At 44.0% G+C, this 23011-nt stretch overlaps 1 protein-coding gene across 1 annotated transcript; it reads right to left on the bottom strand.

The window, feature by feature from the left end:
- Positions 1–3811: 3811 nt before the first annotated feature.
- On the bottom strand, positions 3812–17336 carry si:dkey-8e10.3 (serine/threonine-protein kinase SBK1). Its single transcript, XM_064921819.1, has 4 exons — positions 17179–17336; positions 13403–13586; positions 5855–6057; positions 3812–5632 (listed from the first exon to the last, which is right to left on the bottom strand). The coding sequence occupies exons 2-4, from the start codon at positions 13563–13565 to the stop codon at positions 4967–4969; spliced, it is 1032 nt and encodes a 343-aa protein (XP_064777891.1). The 5' UTR covers positions 13566–13586; positions 17179–17336; the 3' UTR covers positions 3812–4966.
- Positions 17337–23011: the final 5675 nt, after the last annotated feature.

A 23011-nucleotide genomic window follows, 5' to 3' on the forward strand; every position in this document is an offset into this window, starting at 1 on the left:
CCATCTCCACAGAGGAACTCTGGAGCTCTGTCAGAATGACCATCAGGTTCTTGGTCACCTCCCTGACCAAGGCCCTTCTCCCCCGGTTGCACTGTCGGACAGCTCTAGGAAGAGTCTTGGGGGTTCCAAACTTATTCCATTTAAGAATGATGGAGGCCACCTTCAATGCTGCAGAAATGCTTTGGTACCCTTCCCCAGATCTGTGCCTCGACACAATCCTGAGCTCTACGGACAATTCCTTCGACCTCATGGCTTGGTTTTTGCTCTGACATGCGCTGTCAACTGTGGGACCATATATAGACAGGTGTGTGCCTTTCCAAATCATGTCCAATCAATTGAATTTACCACAGTTGGACTCCAATCAAGTTGTAGAAACATCTCAAGGATGATCAATGGAAACTGGATGCACCTGAGCTCAATTTCGAGGGTCTGAATACTTGGAAAAATGTCTCAAAATCTGTTTTCACATTGTCATTATGGTGTATTTTGTGTAGACTGATTATTTATTTTATTTTATTTAATCCATTTTAGAATACGGCTGTAACATAACAAAATGTAGAAAAGGGAAGGGGTCTGAATACTTTCCGAATGCACTGTATATATACTTACTGTACCAGTTGGTTTGCAAGGTTGAAAATCACATTCTGAAGACACATGGGTTGCTATCAGTTTGCTGTGTAATGTACAGGAAAATCAAAACTGTTGAGTTTTAAAATAGTAAAATCAACATTTAGATTAGGGCACATAGGTCTGAATGTGCCCACTAATGTAATATAATGTGAAGGCTGAATTTTTTTCTTTCTTTTCAGTGTGAAGAAAATTGCAGCTTGGATTGTTTAGGAGTCAAATGTCATAGCGTGCACCGCAGTGTGAGTTTACATTGGCCGTGTTTCTGTGTGACAGGGGCCCTGGGATCTGGTGAAAGATGACCCTGGTTAGTGTAACACCCTAAATATGCTGCAAAGCATGAGGGCAGGCAGGTTCATGCCTAGTGCCAAGTAACCTCCTGCCACCAGCTCACAGGACACCACATTCTCCCTCCCTGAGACAGCCGTGCTTGCGCCCGCCGCTCTCAACCTAACAAAGGCCGGGCGTCCGTCAGTACAGGGCCAGCTGCAGCAGGTGCCAGGGGTTTATACAATGTAAAGGAGTGAGGGGTGAGAGGGTGGTAGACGAGGGAGGGGTGAGGGGTGAGAGGGTGGTAGACGAAGTGGTGAGAGGGGGGCAGGAGTGGGATGGTGGTGAGTGGTGAGGGGGTGGTAAAAGAGAGAGAGTGGTGAGTGGTGAGGGGCTGGTAAGAGAGGGGTGGTTGTTGAGGGGGTGCTAAGAGAGGGGTGAGTGGTGAGTGGTGAGAGGGTGGTAGGAGAGGGGTGAGTGGAGGGGTGAGTGGTGAGTGGTGACTAGGTGGTAGGAGAGGGGTGAGTAGAGAGTGGTGAGGGTGTGGTAAGAGAGGGGCGAGTGGTGAGGGCGTGGTAGGTGAGGGGTGAGTGGTGAGTGAAGGGGTGGTAGGAGAGGGATGAATGGTGAGTGGTGAGTGAAGGGGTGGTAGGAGAGGGTTGAGTGGTGAGTGAAGGGGTGGTAGGAGAGGGATGAATGGTGAGTGGTGAGTGAAGGGGTGGTAGGAGAGGGGTGAGTGAAGGGGTGGTAGGAGAGGGGTGAGTGAAGGGGTGGTAGGAGAGGAGTGAGTAGTGAGTGGTGAGTGGTGAGTGGCGAGGGGGTGGTAGGAGCGAGGTGAGTGGTTAAGGGGTAATCCCTAATCTTCGAGACTCAGTAAAAAAAGGCAATGTAAAAGAGAACGTACAATCACTGGAGAACAAACTGGATTAGCTCCATTCGAGACTAACCTGTGAACGGAACCTGAAGAACTGTAATATTTGTAGACCATAATATTTACCAAGATAGTTTTCATCTGTATTTTTCGTAGCTGTCTATTTACCACCAAAAGTGATGCTGGCACAAAGAACCCACTCAACGAGCTGCATAGAGCCAAAAGCAAACAAGAAAATGCTCATCCAGAGGTGGCGCTCCTAGGGACCATTGATTTGAATGCAGGGAAACTGAAATCAATTTGACAAAATTTCTACCAGAATTTCACCTGTACAACAATAGGCAAAAAAACTCTAGATCACCTTTACGCCACACACAGAAACACATACAAAGCTCTCCCTCGCCCTCCATTTGGCAAATCTGACCATAACTCTATCCTCCTGATTCCTGCTTACAAGCAAAAATTCAAACAGGAAGTAAAAGTTTAAGTGGTCCGATGAAGCGGATGCTAAGCTACATGACTAGTTTGCTACAGACTGAAATATCTTCCGGGATTCATCCGATGGCATTGAGGGGTTTACCACATCAGTCACTGGCTGATAAGTGCATCGATGACTTTGTCCCCACAGTGACCGTACGTACAGATCCCAACCAGAAGCCATGGATTACAGGAAAAATCTGCTCTGATCTAAAGGCTAGAGCTGCCACTTTCAAGGAGCGAGACACTTATCTGTACCCTTATAAAAAAATGCCACTACGCACCATCAAACAGGCAAAGCGTCAATACAGGACTAAGATTGAATCCTACTCTGATGCTCGTCAGATGTGGCAGGCTTGCAATCACAGATTACAAAAGGAAACCCAGTCGAGAGCTAACCAGTGAAGCGAGCCTTCCAGACAAACTTAATAATGCCTTCTAGGCAAGCAACAATGAACCATGAGAGCACCAGCTGTTCCAGGCGACTGTGTGATCACTCTCTCCATGGCCTATGTGAATAAGACCTTTAAACAGGTTAACATTCACAAGGCCAAACAGATTACCAGGATACCTATTCAGGAACCAACAGGACCCTGAACAGCTTCTACCCTCAAGACATAAGACTATAAAGTTAGTTAAATAGCTAACCAAATAGCTATTTTTTTGCATTGACTCATCACATATGTTGCTGCTACTGTTTATTGCCTATCACTTTATTCCTAGTTATATGTACATATCTACCTTAATTACCTCATACCCCTGCACATGTGTGTTTTTCTTTTCTATTATTTCTCTATTTTCTTACTCTTGCAGTGTTGGGAAGGGCCCGTAAGTAAGCATTTCACTGTTAGTCTACACCTATTGTTTTACGAAGCTTGTGACAAAGAGCATTTTATTTTATAAAATTTGGTAAAAGAGGGAGAGAGTTGAGCGGTGAGGGAGTGGTAGGAGAGGGAGAGAGGTGAGGGGTGAGGGAGTGGTAGGAGAGAGAGAGTGGTGAGGAGTGAGGGTTGTGGTAGGAGAGGAAGAGAGGTGAGGAGTGAGGGTTGTGGTAGGAGAGGGAGAGTGGTGAGGGGTGAGGGAGTGCTAGTAGAGGGAGAGTGGTGAGAGGTGAGGTAGTGGTAGGAGATGGAGAGTGGTGAGGGGTGAGGGTTGTGGTAGGAGAGGAAGAGAGGTGAGAGTTGAGCGGTGAGGGAATGGTAGGAGAGGGAGAGAGGTGAGGGGGAAGTGGTGGAGAGGGAGAATGGGAGAGAGGGTGGTAGGAGATGGAGAGTGGTGTGGGGCGAGGGTTGTGGTAGGAGAGGAAGAGAGGTGAGGAGAGGGAGAGAGGTGAGGGGTGAGGGAGTGGTAGGAGAGGGAGAGTGGTGAAGGGTGAAGGTTGTGGCAGGAGAGGGTGAGTGGTGAGGAGTGAGGGTTGTGTTAGGAGAGGGAGAGAGGTGCGACTATGAATCACTTAGGTTATGGACGGAGCTTCAAAGAAGGAAATATGATATGCCCTCGAGAGTGGATGAAAAGAAGCAGACAGAAGAGATGGATTATGTTTATTTGTTCATACCAAAAGGCATACTCAAACACTGTGTCAAAAACTTTATGTGCAACCTATACACAATAATTATGTACTTGATTTGAAAAAAACAAAGTTACAATATGTTACCATAAATTTCAAAGAAGCTTTGGTTTAACAGTACACTACTGTAAAGTTTACGGTATTTACGGTAACATACTGTACCTGTTTGCCAATAAGATACCGTAAAAACAACCTTTTTCTTTTTTTACAGTGCACAAAAAGGATGATTTGAACTTCAATTTCTATTTAGGGAGACAGAGTTAATTGTTATACAGCAGCTCCCAATTTGTTGCCTTTGCTTTAAATTAAGTTGATTTGAAACTATGTGAACTTGAAACAGCTTTCAGTGTGACAGTCATTTTCTGGGGTCAGTTGTGGAATACCTAAAAATTACACTCTGGATATTTACCCATACCCATTTCATATTCAGTCTATTACATTACATTCATTATACAGTTAATGTATTTTCTGTATGTCTATATTTGAACATGAATCTTTCATGAACAATGAGAGTATCCACAGAAATAGACAAACTGAGGTAGCCTCAATCACGGAACAGCCTGTACAGTGTGACACACTACAAAAACATTTGAGAGAACATTGAGCACTGCCAAAGTGAACACTGCCACTAAGCCAGCTTGAACGCACAGTGCACACTCTCCCTCTATGAAATTATTATAATGCTTGTCTTCTGTGCAGTGAGAGATTGTAAAACACAGAATAAAACGCATTGTTCTGACAATAGCTGCTAGGTACAAGTTCTATGTTACAGTATATTTCTCAGGTCACCAACGTTGTGTAGTTACACACAATATAGCATAAGCTGCTCCTGTGCTACAGTAGATACAAACTATTTTGTAACATTGCTAAATTTATCAGGTTACCAATATTGTGTACATACACACAGAATAGTATGAGCTCACTCACACTCAAATAGTGCTGCTTTTACAGTACACTCGTATCCTATCAGAGCTTTTTCCCCTTGTGTGGCTCTCTGGACTGACGTTGAGTAGAATTCAGTTACCCTACCTATCAGTGCATGGTAAGAGTGGGGTCGAATGCACACCTTGTGCTTGCTCCCTGTAAATTGGATAGTTGATACCATGAGCTGGAGGTGTACACAGATACCTCAGACACCATTCCACTGAAGACATTTACTCCACCTCCTGGTGGACAGGACTACTCCTACACACACTAGGGGTGGAGCAGGTGGCACTGACCTTGCCATTCTCCGGTTGCAGTCCGTTTGTGTCCACTAGCGTCGGCATCAACCAGTCCTTTTCCACATAGGACCTGACCTCCCCTACTGTGCATCTGATGTTAGCATTGAGCTCCAACAGCCTGCTGAACATTTCCATGGCAGCCGGGGTGAATCTCTTCCACAAGGGTGGAACTTCCTCCACGGTGGGTGCCTGGCACCAATCAGCAAACTCCTGGTAGAAGTCATCTGAGGTCACACAGCGCTCCCAGGGGAAGTAGCCGGTGAGGATGCAAAAGATGACCACTCCGAAGGCCCAGGTGTCCAGGCTGGGTTCCACGCTGAGCGGGGGCGCCGTCACCTCCTTCTGGCCCTCCTCCAGGGCAACGGCACACAGCTCTGGGGCCATGTAGGGCAGCGTGCCGGAGATGAAGCGAATCAGAGTGCCTCTCGTCTGAGCCAGGCCGAAGTCAGCCAGCTTTACCCGGCAGCAGTGGCTGTCCAGCAGCAGGATGTTCTCAGGTTTGATGTCGCGGTGGACCAGGCCGTGCTCGTGGATGAACTCCAGCGCACTGGCAATCTGCAGGACGCAGCGCTTCACTGCACTCTCTGGGATTCCCACCTGGGAGCAGAGGATTGGAAACTGTTAAGGCTTTGTGGTCACTGAGACTTGTCTAAGGTGAATTAGAAGACTGTACATTTGGACCATTTTAACAGCACATTGCACTCATGGACACTCAAAATGGTATAGATTGACAATATTCCCCCATCCTCTTGATTGAATTCTAAAACACTTTGTACTTAGGTCACAGTTTTACTATATCAAACTCAAACACAATCGTACTTTTGGTTGGATGACAGCAAAAAGGTCCCTCCCAATAACAAGCTCCTGGGCAAAGCCATAGTGCTCATTAGATTGAAAGGCGATTCCGAAGAGACCTACGATGCAGGGGTGGCAGGATAGGTGCAAGGAGATGCAGTACTCCCGTAAGAATCCCTGGAGCTTGGTGGAGGCTTTTGGCATCACTTTAAGAGCCATCGGTGTTCCTGTAAAACATTCCTATTTGTTATGTTTTATAACAACTTGGCAAAATGTTATGACCATAAGAGATGTTTATGACCAGAAAACACAAGAGATAGCAGACGGTATAAATGATATTAGCAGCCGCATTAGATCCAGTATTGGCAGTACTCTATGAAATTTGCTGTTCCAAGATGACGTAGCAGTCGGTCGTGTGTTGTGTTTGTTTGTCTTATCTAGCTAATTCTTGGGCTACAATATCTCTTTTGCCAATATTGCTATTCTTTGGACCCTATGATCACTCGTCTACACAGCTGATGCCCCCTGGACAGTTTCAATAAGACAGTACCTAATTTTGTTTATCTGTCGGCCCCAGCCTCAATCTGGGGTGGCAGGGTAGCCTAGTGGTTAGAGCGTTGGACTAGTAACCGGAAGGTTGTGACTTCAAACCCCCGAGCTGACAAGGTACAAATCTGTCGTTCTGCCCCTGAACAGGCAGTTAACTGTTCCCAGGCCGTCATTGAAAATAAGAATTTGTTCTTAACTGACTTGCCTAGTAAAATAAAAATTTACCCATTGTTGTCTTAGCTCTCCTGATCAACATCTGTAACTGCTTTATGCCTCTTTCTAATGTCAATATGCCTCTCTAAAATCAATATGCATTGTCTACTGCTGTCTAGGCTTGTCCTTACTGTTTTATTTCACTGTAGAGCCCTCAGTCCTGGTCACCTTGCCTTAGATAGCTCTGTTGTCCCACCCCCCACACACGCTAAGACCTCAACTGGCTAAACTGGTCCCACCAGAGACGAAACCTCTCTCATTGTCACTCAACGCCTAGGTGTACCTCCACTGTACTCACATCCTACCATGCCCTTGTCTGTACATCATGCCCTGAATCTACTGTATTCTACCACACCCAGAAATCTGCTCCTTTTATTATCTGTTCCCAATGCACTAGACAACCAGTTCTTATAGCCTTTAGCCGTACCATTATCCTACACCTCCTCTGTTCCTCTGGTGATGTAGAGGTTAAGCCAAGCCCTGTAGACCCCAGTACCACACCTATTCCCCAGGCACTATCATTTGTTGACTTCTGTAATTGTAAAAGCCTTGGTTTCATGTATGTTAACATCAAAAGCCTCCTCCCTTTATTTGTTTCACTGCCTTAGCACACTCCGCCAACCCTGATGTCCTAGCTGTGTCTGAATCCTGGCTTAGGAAGGCCACCAAAAATTCCGAAATTTCCATCCCCAACTACAACATTTTCCTCCAACATAGAACTGCCGAAGTGGGCGGGGTCGCAATCTACTGCAGAGATAGCCTGCAGAGTTCTGTCATGCTATCCAGGTCTGTGTCCAAACAGTTCAAGCTTCTACTTTTAAAAATACACCTTTCCAGAATTAAGTCTCTCAATGTTTCCGCTTGCTATAGACCCCATGTGATCTTCGGATGTACCGATCCTGTGCATGTGTTGTTACCCGTGGTCTGCCACTGCGAGAACGATCAGCTGTCCGTCCTGTCTCCCTATGGCTCTGTCATAACCTCACATGGTCTCTCCTATCATTGCTATGCAGACGACACACAATTAATCTTCTCCTTTCCCCCTTCTGATGACCAGGTGGCGAATCGCATCTCTGCATGTCTGGCAGACATATCAGTGTGGATGATGGATCACCACCTCAAGCTGAACCTCGGCAAGACGGAGCTGCTCTTCCTCCCGGGGAAGGACTGCCCGTTCCATGATCTCGCCATCACGGTTGACAACTCCATTGTGTCCTCCTCCCAGAGCGCTAAGAACCTTGGCGTGATCCTGGACAACACCCTGTCGTTGTAGGTTCAACTAACATACATTTAAGGCGGTGGCCCGTTCCTGCAAGGTCAGTTAAGAACACATTCTTATTTTCATGCTCTACAACATCCTGTTCAGGGCAGACCCTGCTTCACACAGGAACGGCGCAGGTCCTAATCCAGGCACTTGTCATCTCACCGTCTGGATTACTGCAACTCGCTGTTGGCTGGGCTCCCTGCCTGTGCCATTAAACCCCTACAACTCATCCAGAACGCCGCAGCCCGTCTGGTGTTCAACCTTCCCAAGTTCTCTCACGTCACCCCGCTCCTCCGCTCTCTCCACTGGCTTCCAGTTGAAGCTCGCATCCGCTACAAGACCATGGTGCTTGCCTACGGAGCTGTGAGGGGAACGGCACCGCAGTACCTCCAGGCTCTGATCAGGCCCTACACCCAAACAAGGGCACTGCGTTCTTCCACCTCTGGCCTGCTCGCCTCCCTACCACTGAGGAAGTACAGTTCCCGCTCAGCCCAGTCAAAACTGTTCGCTGCTCTGGCCCCCAATGGTGGAACAAACTCCCTCACGACGCCAGGACAGCGGAGTCAATCACCATCTTCCGGAGACACCTGAAACCCCACCTCTTCAAGGAATACCTAGGATAGGATAAAGTAATCCTTCTCACCCCCCCCTTAAATGATTTAGATGCACTATTGTAAAGTGGCTGTTCCACTGATGTCAGAAGGTGAATTCACCAATTTGTAAGTCGCTCTGGATAAGAGCGTCTGCTAAATAACTTAAATGTAATGTAAATGTCTTAGGCGTCTCACAGTACGGACATTGCAATTTATTGCCCTGGCCACATCTTCAGTCCTCATGCCTCCTTGCAGCATGCCTAAGGCATGTTCAAGCAGATGAGCAGGGACCCTGGGCATCTTTCTTCTGGTGTTTTCAGAGTCAGTAGAAAGGCCTCTTTAGTGTCCTAAGTGTTCATAAATATGACCTTAATTGCCTACCATCTGCAAGCTGTTAGAGTCTTAACGACTGTTTCACGGGTGCATGTTCATTAATTGTTTATGGTTCATTGAACAAGCATGTGAAACAGTGTTTAAACCCTTAACAATGAAGATCTGTGAAGTCATTTGGATTATCTTTGAAAGACAGGGTCCTGAAAAAGGGACATTTCTTTTTTTGCTGAGTCAATCTCACACAAATTATCATGGAACCTACCAGGTACAACCCCAAATCCGGTAACATGGGCACCCTCATAGATATCATTCTGACCAACCTGCCCTCTAAATACACCTCTGCTGTCTTCAACCAGGATTTCAGCGATCACTGCCTCATTGCCTGCGTCCGTGATGGGTCCGCGATCAAACAACCACCCCTCACTGTCAAACGCTCCCTAAAACACTTCAGCGAGGAGGCCTTTCTAATCAACCTGGCCCGGGTACCCTGGTTAGTCTTTAAAAGTGCCTTCCTCACCATCTTAAATAGGCATGCCACATTAAAAAAAAATGTAGAACTAAGAACAAATATAGCCCTTAGTTCTCTCCAGACTTGCCTGCCCTTGACCAGCACAAAAACATCCTGTGGCGTACTTCATTAGCATTGAATAGCCCCCGTGAAATGCAACAGGGAAGTTGCAACCAATATACACAGGCAGTTAGGAAAGCAAAGGCTAGCATTTTCATCTTGTAGCACAAATTCCAAAAAGTTTTGGGACACTGTAAAGTCCATGGAGAGTAAGAGCACCTCCTCCCAGCTGCCCATTGCACTGAGGCTAGGAAATACTGTCGCCACCAATAAATACATGATAATCGAGAATTTCAATAAGCATTTTTCTACGGCTGGCCATGCTTTCCAAATGGCTACCACACAACCTTGGCCAACAGCTCTGCACCCCTCGCAGCAACTTGCCCAAGCCCCCCTCCCCTGCTTCTCCTTCACCCAAATCCAGATAGCTGATGTTCTGAAAGAGCTGCAAAATCTGGACCCCTACAAATCTGTTGGGCTAGACAATCTGGACCCTCTCTTTCTAAAATTATCTGCCGCAATTGTTGCAACCCCTATTACTAGCCTGTTCAACCTCTCGTTTGTATTGTCTGAGATCCCTAAAGATTGGAAAGCGGCCGCGGTCATCCCCTCTTCAAAGGGGTAGACACTCTAAACCCAAACTGTTGTAGACTTATATCCATCCTGCCCTGCCTTTTTAAAGTCTTAGAAAGCCAAGTTAACAAACAGATTACCAACCATTTAGAATCCCACCGTACCTTCTCGGCTATGCAATCTGGTTTCCGAGCTGTTCATGGGTGCACTTCTGCCATGCTCAATGTCTTAAACGATATCATAACCGACATCGATAAAAGACAGAGCTGTGCAGCCGTCTTCATTAACCTGGCCCAGGCTTTCGACTCTGTCAATCACCACATTCTTATCAGCAGACGTAACAGCCTTGGTTTCTCAAATGACTGCATCGCCTGGTTCACCAACTGCTTCTCAGATAGAGTTCAGTGTGTCAAATTGGAGGGCCTCTTGTCCGGACCTCTGGCAGGCTCTATGGGGGTGCCACAGGGTTCATTTCTCAGGCTGACTCTTTTCTCTCTATATATCAATGATTTCGCTCTTGCTGCTGGTGATTCTCTAATCCACCTCTACGCAGACAACACCATTCTGTATACTTCTGGCCCTTCTTTGGACACTGTGTTAACAAACCTCCAGACGAGCTTCAATGCCATACACCACTCCCCCCGTGACCTCCAACTGCTCTTAAATGCTAGTAAAACTAAATGCATAATCTTCAACCGATCGCTGCCTTCACCCGCCTGCCCAACTAGCATCACTACTCTGGACGGTTCTGACTTAGAATATGTGGACAACTACAAATACAGTACCTACATGTCTGGTTAGACTGTAAACTCTCCTTCCAGACTCATATTAAGCATCTCCAATCCAAAATTAAATCTAGAATTGGCTTTCTATTTCGCAACAAAGCCTCTTTCACTCATGCTGCCAAACGTACCCTTGTAAAACTGGCTACCCTACTGATCCTTGACTTCGGCTATATCATCTACAAAATAGCCTCCAACACTCTACTCAGCAAATTAGATGTAGTCTATCACAGTGCCATCCATTTTGTCACCAAAGCCCCATGTACCACCCACCACTGTGACCTGTATGCTATGGCTGGTCCTCGCTACATATTCGTCACCAAACCCACTGGCTCCAGTCTTTGCTAGGTAAGCCACGCTTTCTTTTAGTTCACCATAGCAACACCCACCCATAGCACGTGCTGCAGAAGGTATATTTCACTGGTCATCCCCAAAACCAACTCCGCCTTTGGCCGCCTTTCCTTCCAGTTCTCTGCTGCCAATGACTGGAACGAATTGCAAAAATTGCTGAAGATGGAGACATATCTCCCTCACTAACATTAAGCATCAGCTGTCAGAGCAGCTTACCAATCACTGCACATGTACACAGCCCATCTGTAAATAGCCCCAATTACCTCATCCCCATATAATATTTATTTTTGCTATTTTGCACCCCAGAATCTCTACTTGCACATCACCATCTGCACATCTATCACTCCAGTGTCAATGCTAAATTGTAATTATTTTGCCACTATGGCCTATTTATTGCCTTACCTTCTTAATCTTACTACATTTGCACACACTGTATATACAGTGCCTTGCGAAAGTATTCGGCCCCCTTGAACTTTGCGACCTTTTGCCACATTTCAGGCTTCAAACATAAAGATATAAAACTGAATTTTTTTGTGAAGAATCAACAACAAGTGGGACACAATCATGAAGTGGAACGACATTTATTGGATATTTCAAACTTTTTTAACAAATCAAAAACTGAACAATTGGGGGTGCAAAATTATTCAGCCCCCTTAAGTTAATACTTTGTAGCACCACCTTTTGCTGCGATTACAGATGTAAGTCGCTTGGGGTATGTCTCTATCAGTTTTGCACATCGAGAGACTGAAATTTTTTCCCATTCCTCCTTGCAAAACAGCTCAAGCTCAGTGAGGTTGGATGGAGAGCATTTGTGAACAGCAGTTTTCAGTTCTTTCCACAGATTCTCGATTGGATTCAGGTCTGGACTTTGACTTGGCCATTCTAACACCTGGATATGTCTATATTTGAACCATTCTTTTGTAGATTTTGCTTTATGTTTTGGATCATTGTCTTGTTGGAAGACAAATCTCCGTCCCAGTCTCAGGTCTTTTGCAGACTCCACCAGGTTTTCTTCCAGAATGGTCCTGTATTTGGCTCCATCCATCTTCCCATCAATTTTAACCATCTTCCCTGTCCCTGCTGAAGAAAAGCAGGCCCAAACCATGATGCTGCCACCACCATGTTTGACAGTGGGTATGGTGTGTTCAGGGCGTTTTGCATTGTTGCCAAAAAGTTCAATTTTGGTTTCATCTGACCAGAGCACCTTCTTCCACATGTTTGGTGTGTCTCCCAGGTGGCTTGTGGCAAACTTTAAACAACACTTTTTATGGATATCTTTAAGAAATGGCTTTCTTCTTGCCATTCTTCCATAAAGGCCAGATTTGTGCAATATACAACTGATTGTTGTCCTATGGACAGAGTCTCCCACCTCAGCTGTAGATCTCTGCAGTTCATCCAGAGTGATCATGGGCCTCTTGGCTGCATCTCTGATCAGTCTTCTCCTTGTATGAGCTGAAAGTTTAGAGGGACGGCCAGGTCTTGGTAGATTTGCAGTGGTCTGATACTCCTTCCATTTCAATATTATCGCTTGCACAGTGCTCCTTGGGATGTTTAAAGCTTGGGAAATCTTTTTGTATCCACACCCGGCTTTAAACTTCTTCACAACAGTATCTCGGACCTGCCTGGTGTTTTCCTTGTTCTTCATGATGCTCTCTGCGCTTTTAACGGACCTCTGAGACTATCACAGTGCAGGTGCATTTATACGGAGACTTGATTACACACAGGTGGATTGTATTTATCATCATTAGTCATTTAGGTCAACATTGGATCATTCAGAGATCCTCACTGAACTTCTGGAGAGTTTGCTGCACTGAAAGCTAAGGGGCTGAATCATTTTGCACGCCCAATTTTTCAGTTTTTAATTTGTTAAAAAAGTTTGAAATATCCAATAAATGTCGTTCCACTTCATGATTGTGTCCCACTTGTTGTTGATTCTTCACAAAAAAATACAGTTTTATATCTTTCTGTTTGAAGCCTGAAATGTGGCAAAAGGTCGCAAAGTTCAAGGGGGCCGAATACTTTCGCAAGGCACTGTAGATTTTTATATTGTGTTATTGACTGTACGTTTGTTTATACCATGTGTAACTCTGTGTTGTTGTTTTTGTCGCACTCCTTTGCTTTATCTTGGCCAGGTCGCAGTTGTAAATGAGAACTTGTTCTCAACTGGCCTACCTGGTTAAATAAATATAATAATAATAATAATAATAATTCTAAGGGTAATTTGATACCAAAAAGTTTCTGAGACTTTTCAAGCTATGTGAAATCAATAAAACACTTTATTGTGTCATTGAACCAAAGGAAAGCCCTTAGTATTTCAGCCTTTTAAACTATGAGTTGGCTTCTTACCCCTGCAGCGATGGGTGACCAGCAGAACCTTGCCATACTTCCCCCGGCCGATCTCCTTGATAATGTTGAAGTGCTCTTTGATCTCCAAGTGGCTTAGGCTCTGAGCCGTCAGCGCAATCAGTTCATCGATCAGACTGCCATCTGCAAGGCCCAGCTCGATCATCTCTCTTTCTCTGTCTCAAATCTGACAGTCAGAGAGACATGGGTTAATGAATGTAATGATCCAATGCCTATGCACAATTCACAACAAACAATTATTGGAGATGCATTCGTAAAGTGCATTTGTAAAGAATTCAGACCCCTTGACTTTCTCCACATTTTGTTACGTTACAGCCTCATTCTAAAATGCATTAAATAATTTTTTCCCATCATCAATCTACACATCTATTTAACGCCCCATAATAACAGAGCATTTATTTAAAATAAATAGCACAGATATCAAATTTACATAAGTATTCAGACCCTTTACTCAGTTCTTTGGCAGCGATTACAGCCTCGAGTCTTCTTGGCTATGACGCATCAAGCTTGTCACACCTGTATTTGGGAAGTTTCTCCCATTCTTCTCTGCAGAGCCACTCAAGCTCTGTCAGGTCGGGTGGAGAGCGTTGCTGCATATTTTAAGGACTCTCCAGAGATCTTTGATCGGGTTCAATCCTGGCTCTAGCTGGGTCACTCAAGGACATTCAGAGACTTGTCCTGAAGCTACTCCTGTGCTGTCTTGTGTGTGTGCTTAGGGTCATTGTCCTGCTGTAAGGTGAACCTTCGCCCCAGTCTAAGGTCCTGAGCGCTCTGGAGCAAGTTTTCATCAAGGATCTCTCTGAACTTTGCTCCATTCATCTTTCCCTCGATCCTGACTAGTCTCCCAGTCCCTGCCTCTGAAAAACATCCCCACAGCATGATGCTGCCACCACAATGCTTCACGTAGGGATGGTGCCAGGTTTCCTCCAGACGAGACACTTGTCATTCAGCCCAAATAGTTCAATCTTAGTTTCATCAGACCTGAGAATCTTGTTTCTTATGGTCTGAGAATCCTTTAGGTGCCTTTTGGCAAACTCCAAGTGGGCTGTTTTACTGAGGATTGGCTTCCGTCTGGCCACTCTCCCGTAAAGGCCTGGTTGGTGGAGTGCTTCAGAGATGGTTGTCCTTCTAGAAGGTTCTCTCATCTCCACAGAGGATCTCTGGAGCTCTGTCAGAGTGACCATCGGGTTCTTGGTCGCCTCTCTGACCATTGCCCTTCTCCCCCAATTGCTCAGTGTGGCCGGGTGGCCAGCTCTAGGAAGAGTCTTGGTGGTTCCAAACTTCTTCCATTTAAAAATGATGGAGGCCACTGTGTTCTTGGGGACCTTCAATGCTGCAGACATTTTTTGGTACCCAGATATGTGGCTCGACATAGTCCTGTCTCGGAGCTCTACGGATAATTCCTTTGATCTCATGACTTGTTTTTTCCTCTGACATGCGCTGCCAACTGTGTGACCTTATATAGGCAGGTGTGTGCCTTTCCAAATCATGTCCAATCAATTAAGTTTACCACAGGTGGTCTCCAGTCAAGACGTAGAAACATCTCAATGTTTATAAATGGAAACAGGATGCACCTGAGCTCAATTTTGAGTCTTATAGCAAAGGGTCTGAATACTTATGTAAATAAGGTATTTCAGTAAAGGGTCTGAATACATTCCAAATGCACTGTACCAAGATTATACTGTACCAAGGCAACATCGAGCCATTCCTAATAATGAATCTGACCGTTAATAAAGGGTGAATCACAATCGCAATCTCCAGAAAAGAGATCCATCCATAGCCAGTCTTACTACTGTAACTTTATGCATGACCCTCTACCTCGGTCGACTGTTTCAGCTGAGAAGCACCGGCCCACCCAGCACTCTCTCTGTACCACAGTCAGTCATACACACTAATACGACCCACCCAGCACTCTCTCTGTACCACAGTCAGTCATACACACTAATACGACCCACCCAGCACTCTCTCTGTACCACAGTCAGTCATACACACTAATACGACCCACCCAGCACTCTCTCTGTACCACAGTCAGTCATACACACTAATACGACCCACCCAGCACTCTCTCTGTACCACAGTCAGTCATACACACTAATACGACCCACCCAGCACTCTCTCTGTACCACAGTCAGTCATACACACTAATACGACCCACCCAGCACTCTCTCTGTACCACAGTCAGTCATACACACTAATACGACCCACCCAGCACTCTCTCTGTACCACAGTCAGTCATACACACTAATACGACCCACCCAGCACTCTCTCTGTACCACAGTCAGTCATACACACTAATACGACCCACCCAGCACTCTCTCTGTACCACAGTCAGTCATACACACTAATACGACACACTCAGCACTCTCTCTGTACCACAGTCAGTCATACACACTAATACGACCCACTCAGCACTCTCTCTGTACCACAGTCAGTCATACACACTAATACGACACACTCAGCACTCACTGCAAAACCAAACATTTTACAGTATCACATGGCGTGAAACACATTGACGGCATTAGATGACATGTTATGTAGACATGTTGCAGGTGTTTTGAATTATCCGTGGCATATTTGTATGGCAAGGTGGGCTACTTGGAGTCAGCACATGCATTCTGTATGGCCTGGTTATCTTATTATGTGACAGCTTAAATACTTCTCAAAGAATGTTACGTTTGTGTAGGCTGAGGTCAAATAAAATAGCAAATAATCACACAAACTGCTAAAAACACAACATGACGGGTTAATCACATACCCAGTCAGTGTTATTATCCCACAAAGTACTGTGTAGTGACAGAACATGTTGCTGTAATTGTAGCAGTAACATTATAGTGTAAATGCATAATTCAAATGTTGACAATAAAGATGGGCTACATTGAATTAATGTTCCAACATTTATTTTAAACATCCTCTTTCATAATTTCCTGTTTGAATGATGTCAACTACTACAGTAAGAAAATCTAATTCCTTTGGATTTGAAATTAGTTCCCGAAATTAGTTATTTGGAATAACTGTATAATATAATATTCTGGAGTGGATGTATGGATACAGTAGTTTATTTTAACGAGAACATTAATCATTAAACGAGATCTCGCTATGAATTTACACAATTAAATTACATTGGAACTCATTTCCAATGTAATTATATTTACAGAAATGTTCAATCATAAAATAGTTAGCAAAAGGAAGCAATGTGGGTTTCACAATCGCTATTGATTGTTTTTCCATGTAAACGTTCAATACTGATCAGTTGTAAACTGATCAATTTAAAACACATTTAGGGTTTTTGTCATCATATGATATATCACGCATTATCATTACAAATAATACTTTTTTTGAAATACCACAAGCCTTCTCTGCAAGATGTATTAATGCACATTTTGTAGGTGTACATAAACTATAAAATTGGTGTTTAAGTACATATAGAAATCTCATACCCATATGACATGCATAACAAAAACAATGATTTCATTGCATTTGAATCGACATTGATCTTACTCAAGCATAAAACATTGCATCAACCAAAATTATCAGAGAACTGACTGATGGTTATCTTACCTTTATAGTAGAGTATCACAATGGTCTCGATCAATAAATATGCAGACATATGTTGCAACAAACACAATACACACACACACACACACACACACACACAAAAAAAACACATACGCTCAACCTGCATGCAACTTGCATGCATGTGCCAGTTAGCGTAGTGGTGAAGCCCAGGTTTAGCGAGTGTCCCTCTGTCCTTCCATCACCTTACTGCAGCTGTGCTGTGGATCACAGGGCTGTATGGCTGGCTGAGTGGACCAGGGTTAGAGGAGAGTGCTACCACTCGGCTACAGCTAAGACTTGGAGCCCACTTCGACAGCTGATTACAAAACTGGTTGCTGCAAAGGGCACTCACACTCTTACACACACACTGACACACACACTGACACACACACTGACACACATGCTGCTTTATAAAGCAGAAGCACCTTAACTGCTCTTGGAAGATTAAAGGTTCTGTCACTATTGGATGTACCAATATGGGCACATGCCCACACACTCACACTCACGCTCGCACACTCACACAAATACACACGAATACAGCCCCCTAGGGAACTACGAGTAAGTACATGTGCTAATACCACTACAACCTCCCAATGTTCTCAGTGCTAACAGGACGGCGTCTATTAAACAACAAATGTGCAGGTGTGTTTAAACATACAGTCATGCATGTTTATCTTGAATAAAGAGTTGAGCACAGTGAAGATACAGTAGTATGGTGTATTATCTCTCCAGTCGCAAATGTAAAAGGGGGAAAAAAGTTGTTTCCTGATATCCTAATTCAACCACATAAACATCCTCCTTGCCCTGTAACCAAGCCCATGTACCATGAGAATGTGCTGATTGAACACACCACATACAGTCAGTTCCATAAATATTGGCACCCTTGATAATGATGAGCAAAAAGACTGTATAAAATAAATTATACAAAAAACTGAGCTACAGTATATTGTATGCTCCAAAAGTAAATGAAATGATATTATTTTATACTAATACAATTGCTCAGAGAAAGAGATTTTGTTTAACAAGTAAACATTTTACCCAGTACCAGGACATTTTAGCCAAAAACCTGGTTGCCTCTGCCAGGAGGCTGACACTTGGCCGCAAGTGGATCTTCCAGCAAGACGATAACCCCAAGCACACATCAAACTCCACAAAGAAATGCTCATTGTCCAGTAAAATGGCCATCTCAGTCTCTGGACTTGGACCCCATTGAAAACCATAGTCCATAAGGGTAGACGAAGGACATCAAGGATCTGGAAACACTATACATTTTTGTATTTTTTATATTACTTGTTAAACAACAACTCTTTCTCTGAACAATTGCATTGGTATAAAATAATATAATTTTCCTTTTTTTGTTGCATGCAAAATAGCTCAGTGTTTGTAGTATTGATTTTATACAGTCATTTTTGTTCATCTTTATCAACTGTGCCAATAATTATGGATCAGATTTGTATGACGTTCTGACTAGTTTACCTCACCACACAGCACCACAACTGAGTTAAACAGCATGTGGTTAAGCTGTGATGAAGAAAACTCATAAGAACTCAGGAAAGCATTCTTTATCTCATTAAAGAATCTAAAGCAGATTTTAAAAACTCTATTTGGCAAACCATATATAGCTACTGGTGTTGCATCCAGCATCCAGCCTGTTGCATCCAGCTTTCTATTGACCTTTGGCCAGCTGGGTCACTACTAGATTGTCCAGGCTGAAATGGAACCAGGTCCAGTGCAACAGGGGGCTTATCTGCAGAGCCCAAAGTGCCGGCCATGAATGCACTCAAGCAGTGGCACTCACACACACAAACATATCCACAGGGATATGTATGAAGCAACCTGGACTAGAGTGGTGGTCTTCAGAGTCCTCACTCATCACCCCTGACCCTAGTTATTCTGGGGTCTATAGGCTGCTCAGATACAGGGGTGGATTGGCTATCTGGCAATTCTGATAATTGCCAGATTGGCTGGACGATTATTTTGCTTGGATGGGCTGGTCGAAATTGCCACACACAAGAATATTTTTTATATATATATCAAAAAATAAAACAATGAAAAAGGTGAAATGGCCTGTGGCCCAAGGGCCTGTTAAGATTGTTTTTAGATACATTTTGGGGCAATTACTCTGATATACTAATCTATAATGAGCCTTTGGCTGATCAGGGAGCAACAGCCGGCCTCCCTTACAAGATGGGCCAGCCTGGTTTTCTGAGCTGAGGTCACACGAACTCAAATTCAAATGTAAATTCAGCATCAGCAAAGAGACCTGCTCTGACTCTGTCATCAGACAGTCAAGATCATGGATCGTAAAAAATGGAAAGGGTGCCTATAAACGTAGAAAGAGGACATTCTACATTGTTACCTCACTTAAAAATAATTGACCATGATTTGGTGCATTACCCTGCCCCTGTGCCTGTGCCTGTGCCCTCGCTGGGGCCTACTGCTGTGATGAGCGAGCCACTCTCCTCTACTCCCATGCGTTTGAGAGAGAAATGCGTTCTGAACATATAACATTTCAAAATGCAATTGAAGTAAAAACACAGCTTTGAAAGCTTCGTTCCTTTGTCCCTGTCCCTGTTGAAGAAAAAACATATTTAATATAGCTTTGAGATATTGAGTGTTGTGCCCACAACTGCAACATTTTTTTAGGACTAGCAGTGGGTATTATATTTACAGTTAACAATCGAGTTAACGTGTGTTTTAGGACTAGCAGTGGGTATTATATTTACAGTTAACAATCGAGTTAACGTGTGTTTTAGGACTAGCAGTGGGTATTATATTTACAGTTAACAATCGAGTTAATGTGTGTTTTAGGACTAGCAGTGGGTATTATATTTACAGTTAACAATCGAGTTAACGTGTGTTTTAGGACTAGCAGTGGGTATAATATTTACAGTTAACAATCGAGTTAACGTGTGTTTTAGGACTAGCAGTGGGTATTATATTTACAGTTAACAATCGAGTTAACGTGTTTTTTAGGACTAGCAGTAGGTATAATATTTACAGTTAACAATCGAGTTAACGTGTGTTTTCCCACTTCCTCAGGTTTTGAACCGCAAACAAATTAGCCTATGATATTAATGTACATAAAGATGTATGTAATTAATCTCTATTAAACATATATAATAATAAGGAAATGATGGAGTCCTATTTTGACAGGGAGTTGGCAGTGCATGCAGAAATGTGGGCTGTGTGTGGATAAAGTGTCAGGGCCGATATGTTGTCCCAGGCTGCCCCAGCTCAGATACAGATACTGTGTCTGAGCATCCTATTCCCTTTGGTTATGTTTAATGTTATGTCTATTTCAATGTGAATTCCTGATTTCCTATCAGTGTATTGGGTCAGGTACTGAATATTATTTGTCTGCACAACTGTTTTATAATTTAAATGTACTGTCATTTTGAACAGCATCAATAATAGCTCCTTCGTGGGCCATGACAAACTACTTTGAGCCATGCATGATTTTGTGTACATTGTGTAGTGTCTAAATGTTGCTCATCACATTTCAGTGTCAGAGTTGACCCAGGCTGTCATGTTTTGGAACTATGACATGGTAGGACAGAGGTCCTGGTGTCCCTCCCTTCCAACCTGTCCCCAGAGTCTGTCAGGAATGGAATCACAGAGTGGTGTAGAAAGGCAACCAGCTCAACACAGCTGCAATTAGGCTAACATTTCCAAATAGGTGCTACACTAAAAGTTAATAACTCCCAGCTGTTCTGGACATTAGTCCCATAGAAAGATAGAGGTATAGTTTTGCATGCGCACTGAGTTTACTTATGCAGTACATGATTCTTCAGAAGATCAACAATGTATACTAGCTATCAGATTTGTACATGGGTAACAAACCTTGGGATCACTGAGTGTCTTTCCATTCAGAGAATGAAACAATTCATCTCAAACCACACACGCACACACCCGTTCCAGGCCACCTGCTGTTAAGAGAAAATATGTATTAATTGTTTATAATTATTCAGGGTATCAGGTATCTTGATCGTGATAAACTGCAGCTTTACTGTCCAAGTCTCAGTGACACATGGTCTTATATAGGCCATACTGCTTGACAGCTCCACTAGCCACCTCACCGCTCTGTGCCCTCAGCTGCTGCCTGGCCTGGCCTGCCTGCCGCAGGAACTACTGAACTGCAGGAACTACTGAACCCAAGGCCTCAGCATCATCACATCACACCAAGTGTGAGAAAAACCCTCAACGAATGTTGACATGGAGCCCCTGGAATCTTTTGAAATATGCCTGCGGGACATTTATTTACACATACATGCTTTGTTATATAAACAAATACCCATATACACATAATTACTTTTGTCTTGAAGACAAATAATATGCTACTTATCAAGTAACGCCTAATGGGGACTGACGAACAGTGTTTCCTAGAAGAGGGCAGCAGAGCAGCATGCTCAGGCAAGGGCATGCGTGTACGAAAGCATATTTGTAATGCCTGTCTGCAGTATAAATTGTTGCTGGTTGACACAAAGTAAGGGAATGAACAGAGGAAACTGTGCTGCTTAATATAGAAAGATTAATAAAGAGTCATTCTGAAGGAGATGGGTTACACAGTGCCCGCTGCAGATGGAGTGGGTGAAGACAGGCGAGTGAGATATCGTTTCAGCCTGGCATGCCACTCATCTCAGCGAGCATGGCCCATGCGGGATCTGAGGGATCTGTCCCATGTGACACATTTAGAATAGTCATGTATGTCCATGCATCAATGAGATATCATTATTTTAGTCCAATCAATTTCTTTGGCAATGCCTTGCTCCTTTTGGTGTAGGAAATGGAGCTGTACAGTAGTTGCAGGTGACTGAGGGCAAAAGTTGACCGGTGGGTTTAGCCATGCTGGTTAATAAATGGTCATCAAAATGCTCAGTGTGTGTGTTTTATTATTGCCTGGCACAGCCAAGGAAAATATCAGTGGAACAGGAACCAGGGTTGCGTTATGTGGCACATGGCACGACATTGGTATTAGTAAGGCTATGTAGCTGGTGATCACGCTCTATTTCTATTTAATACCAGCCCCTACAGTATCCACACAGCCCTAATCCTGCTACAGTCGGAGTCGTAGCAGCAGTGTTAATTGGGGTAATTGTGAGGCATGAGGCTGCCTGCTGCCGGGCCTTGTGGAGTTATTCCTATAATGGAGTAACAGGGTGGCAGTAGGATTCCTTGGGGGATTCAGGGACGTGAGGGTATCTGAAACATTTCCTCTCTGTCTTCCATGTGACAGAGACAGTGTTTTGTTTTGTCAACAAAGAGCGTTATGGCAGGGACTTGTCTTACCACTGGCCTGTCTATGAATAGCTTGTCAAATTGGCAATACTCTCTCAACGTGTTCAATGACATGTACTACAAACTAGTGGAGCAGACAATTTTAATCCTCTCATGTGAGTTAAAAACAGCAGGGTACAATTATTCATCTTCGTGCAAATTTTTACAAATCAAAATGTAATGGTGATTCTGGAGTTTCCCCAAGTTGCTATTGACTCCATTGTAGTATCAGGACACTTTTAAAATAATGCATATATATTTCTAAATACCTGGAATGGGTTGAAAGTTCCTGGTTCTCAATTCCAGATCTTTTTCTTTTTAGCTCACCAGTAGATGAAGCTGAATTTGTTCAACCCCGGCCCCAATCCTCACTACTACAAAGCCCACAAACAATTGTGAAATGCTTTTATTACTCCAGTTTCAACTACCTGAGCCCATGACCATGCCCCAGGACTACCTGACATGATGACTCCTTGCTGTCCCCAGTCCACCTGACTGTGCTGCTGCTCCAGTTTCAACTGTTCTGCCTTATTATTATTCGACCATGCTGGTCATTTATGAACATTTGAACATCTTGGCCATGTTCTGTTATAATCTCCACCTGGCACAGCCAGAAGAGGACTGGCCACCCCACATAGCCTGGTTCCTCTCTCAGTTTATTCCTAGGTTTTGGCCTTTCTACGGAGTTTTTCCTAGCCACCGTGCTTCTACACCTGCATTGCTTGCTGTTTAGGGTTTTAGGCTGGGTTTCTGTACAGC

Source organism: Oncorhynchus masou, chromosome 18 (assembly GCF_036934945.1).
Source record: "Oncorhynchus masou masou isolate Uvic2021 chromosome 18, UVic_Omas_1.1, whole genome shotgun sequence".
Taxonomy (NCBI): domain Eukaryota; kingdom Metazoa; phylum Chordata; class Actinopteri; order Salmoniformes; family Salmonidae; genus Oncorhynchus; species Oncorhynchus masou.

Coding starts and splice junctions, on each gene's coding strand:
- si:dkey-8e10.3 (XM_064921819.1), bottom strand. CDS start 13,565: ATGATCGAGCTGGGCCTTGCAGATGGCAGTCTGATCGATGAACTGATT. Junction 6,058..13,402: donor GGTCACCCATCGCTGCAGGG/GTAAGAAGCCAA, acceptor AATGTTTTACAG/GAACACCGATGGCTCTTAAA. Junction 5,633..5,854: donor TTGCTGTCATCCAACCAAAA/GTACGATTGTGT, acceptor CTCTGCTCCCAG/GTGGGAATCCCAGAGAGTGC.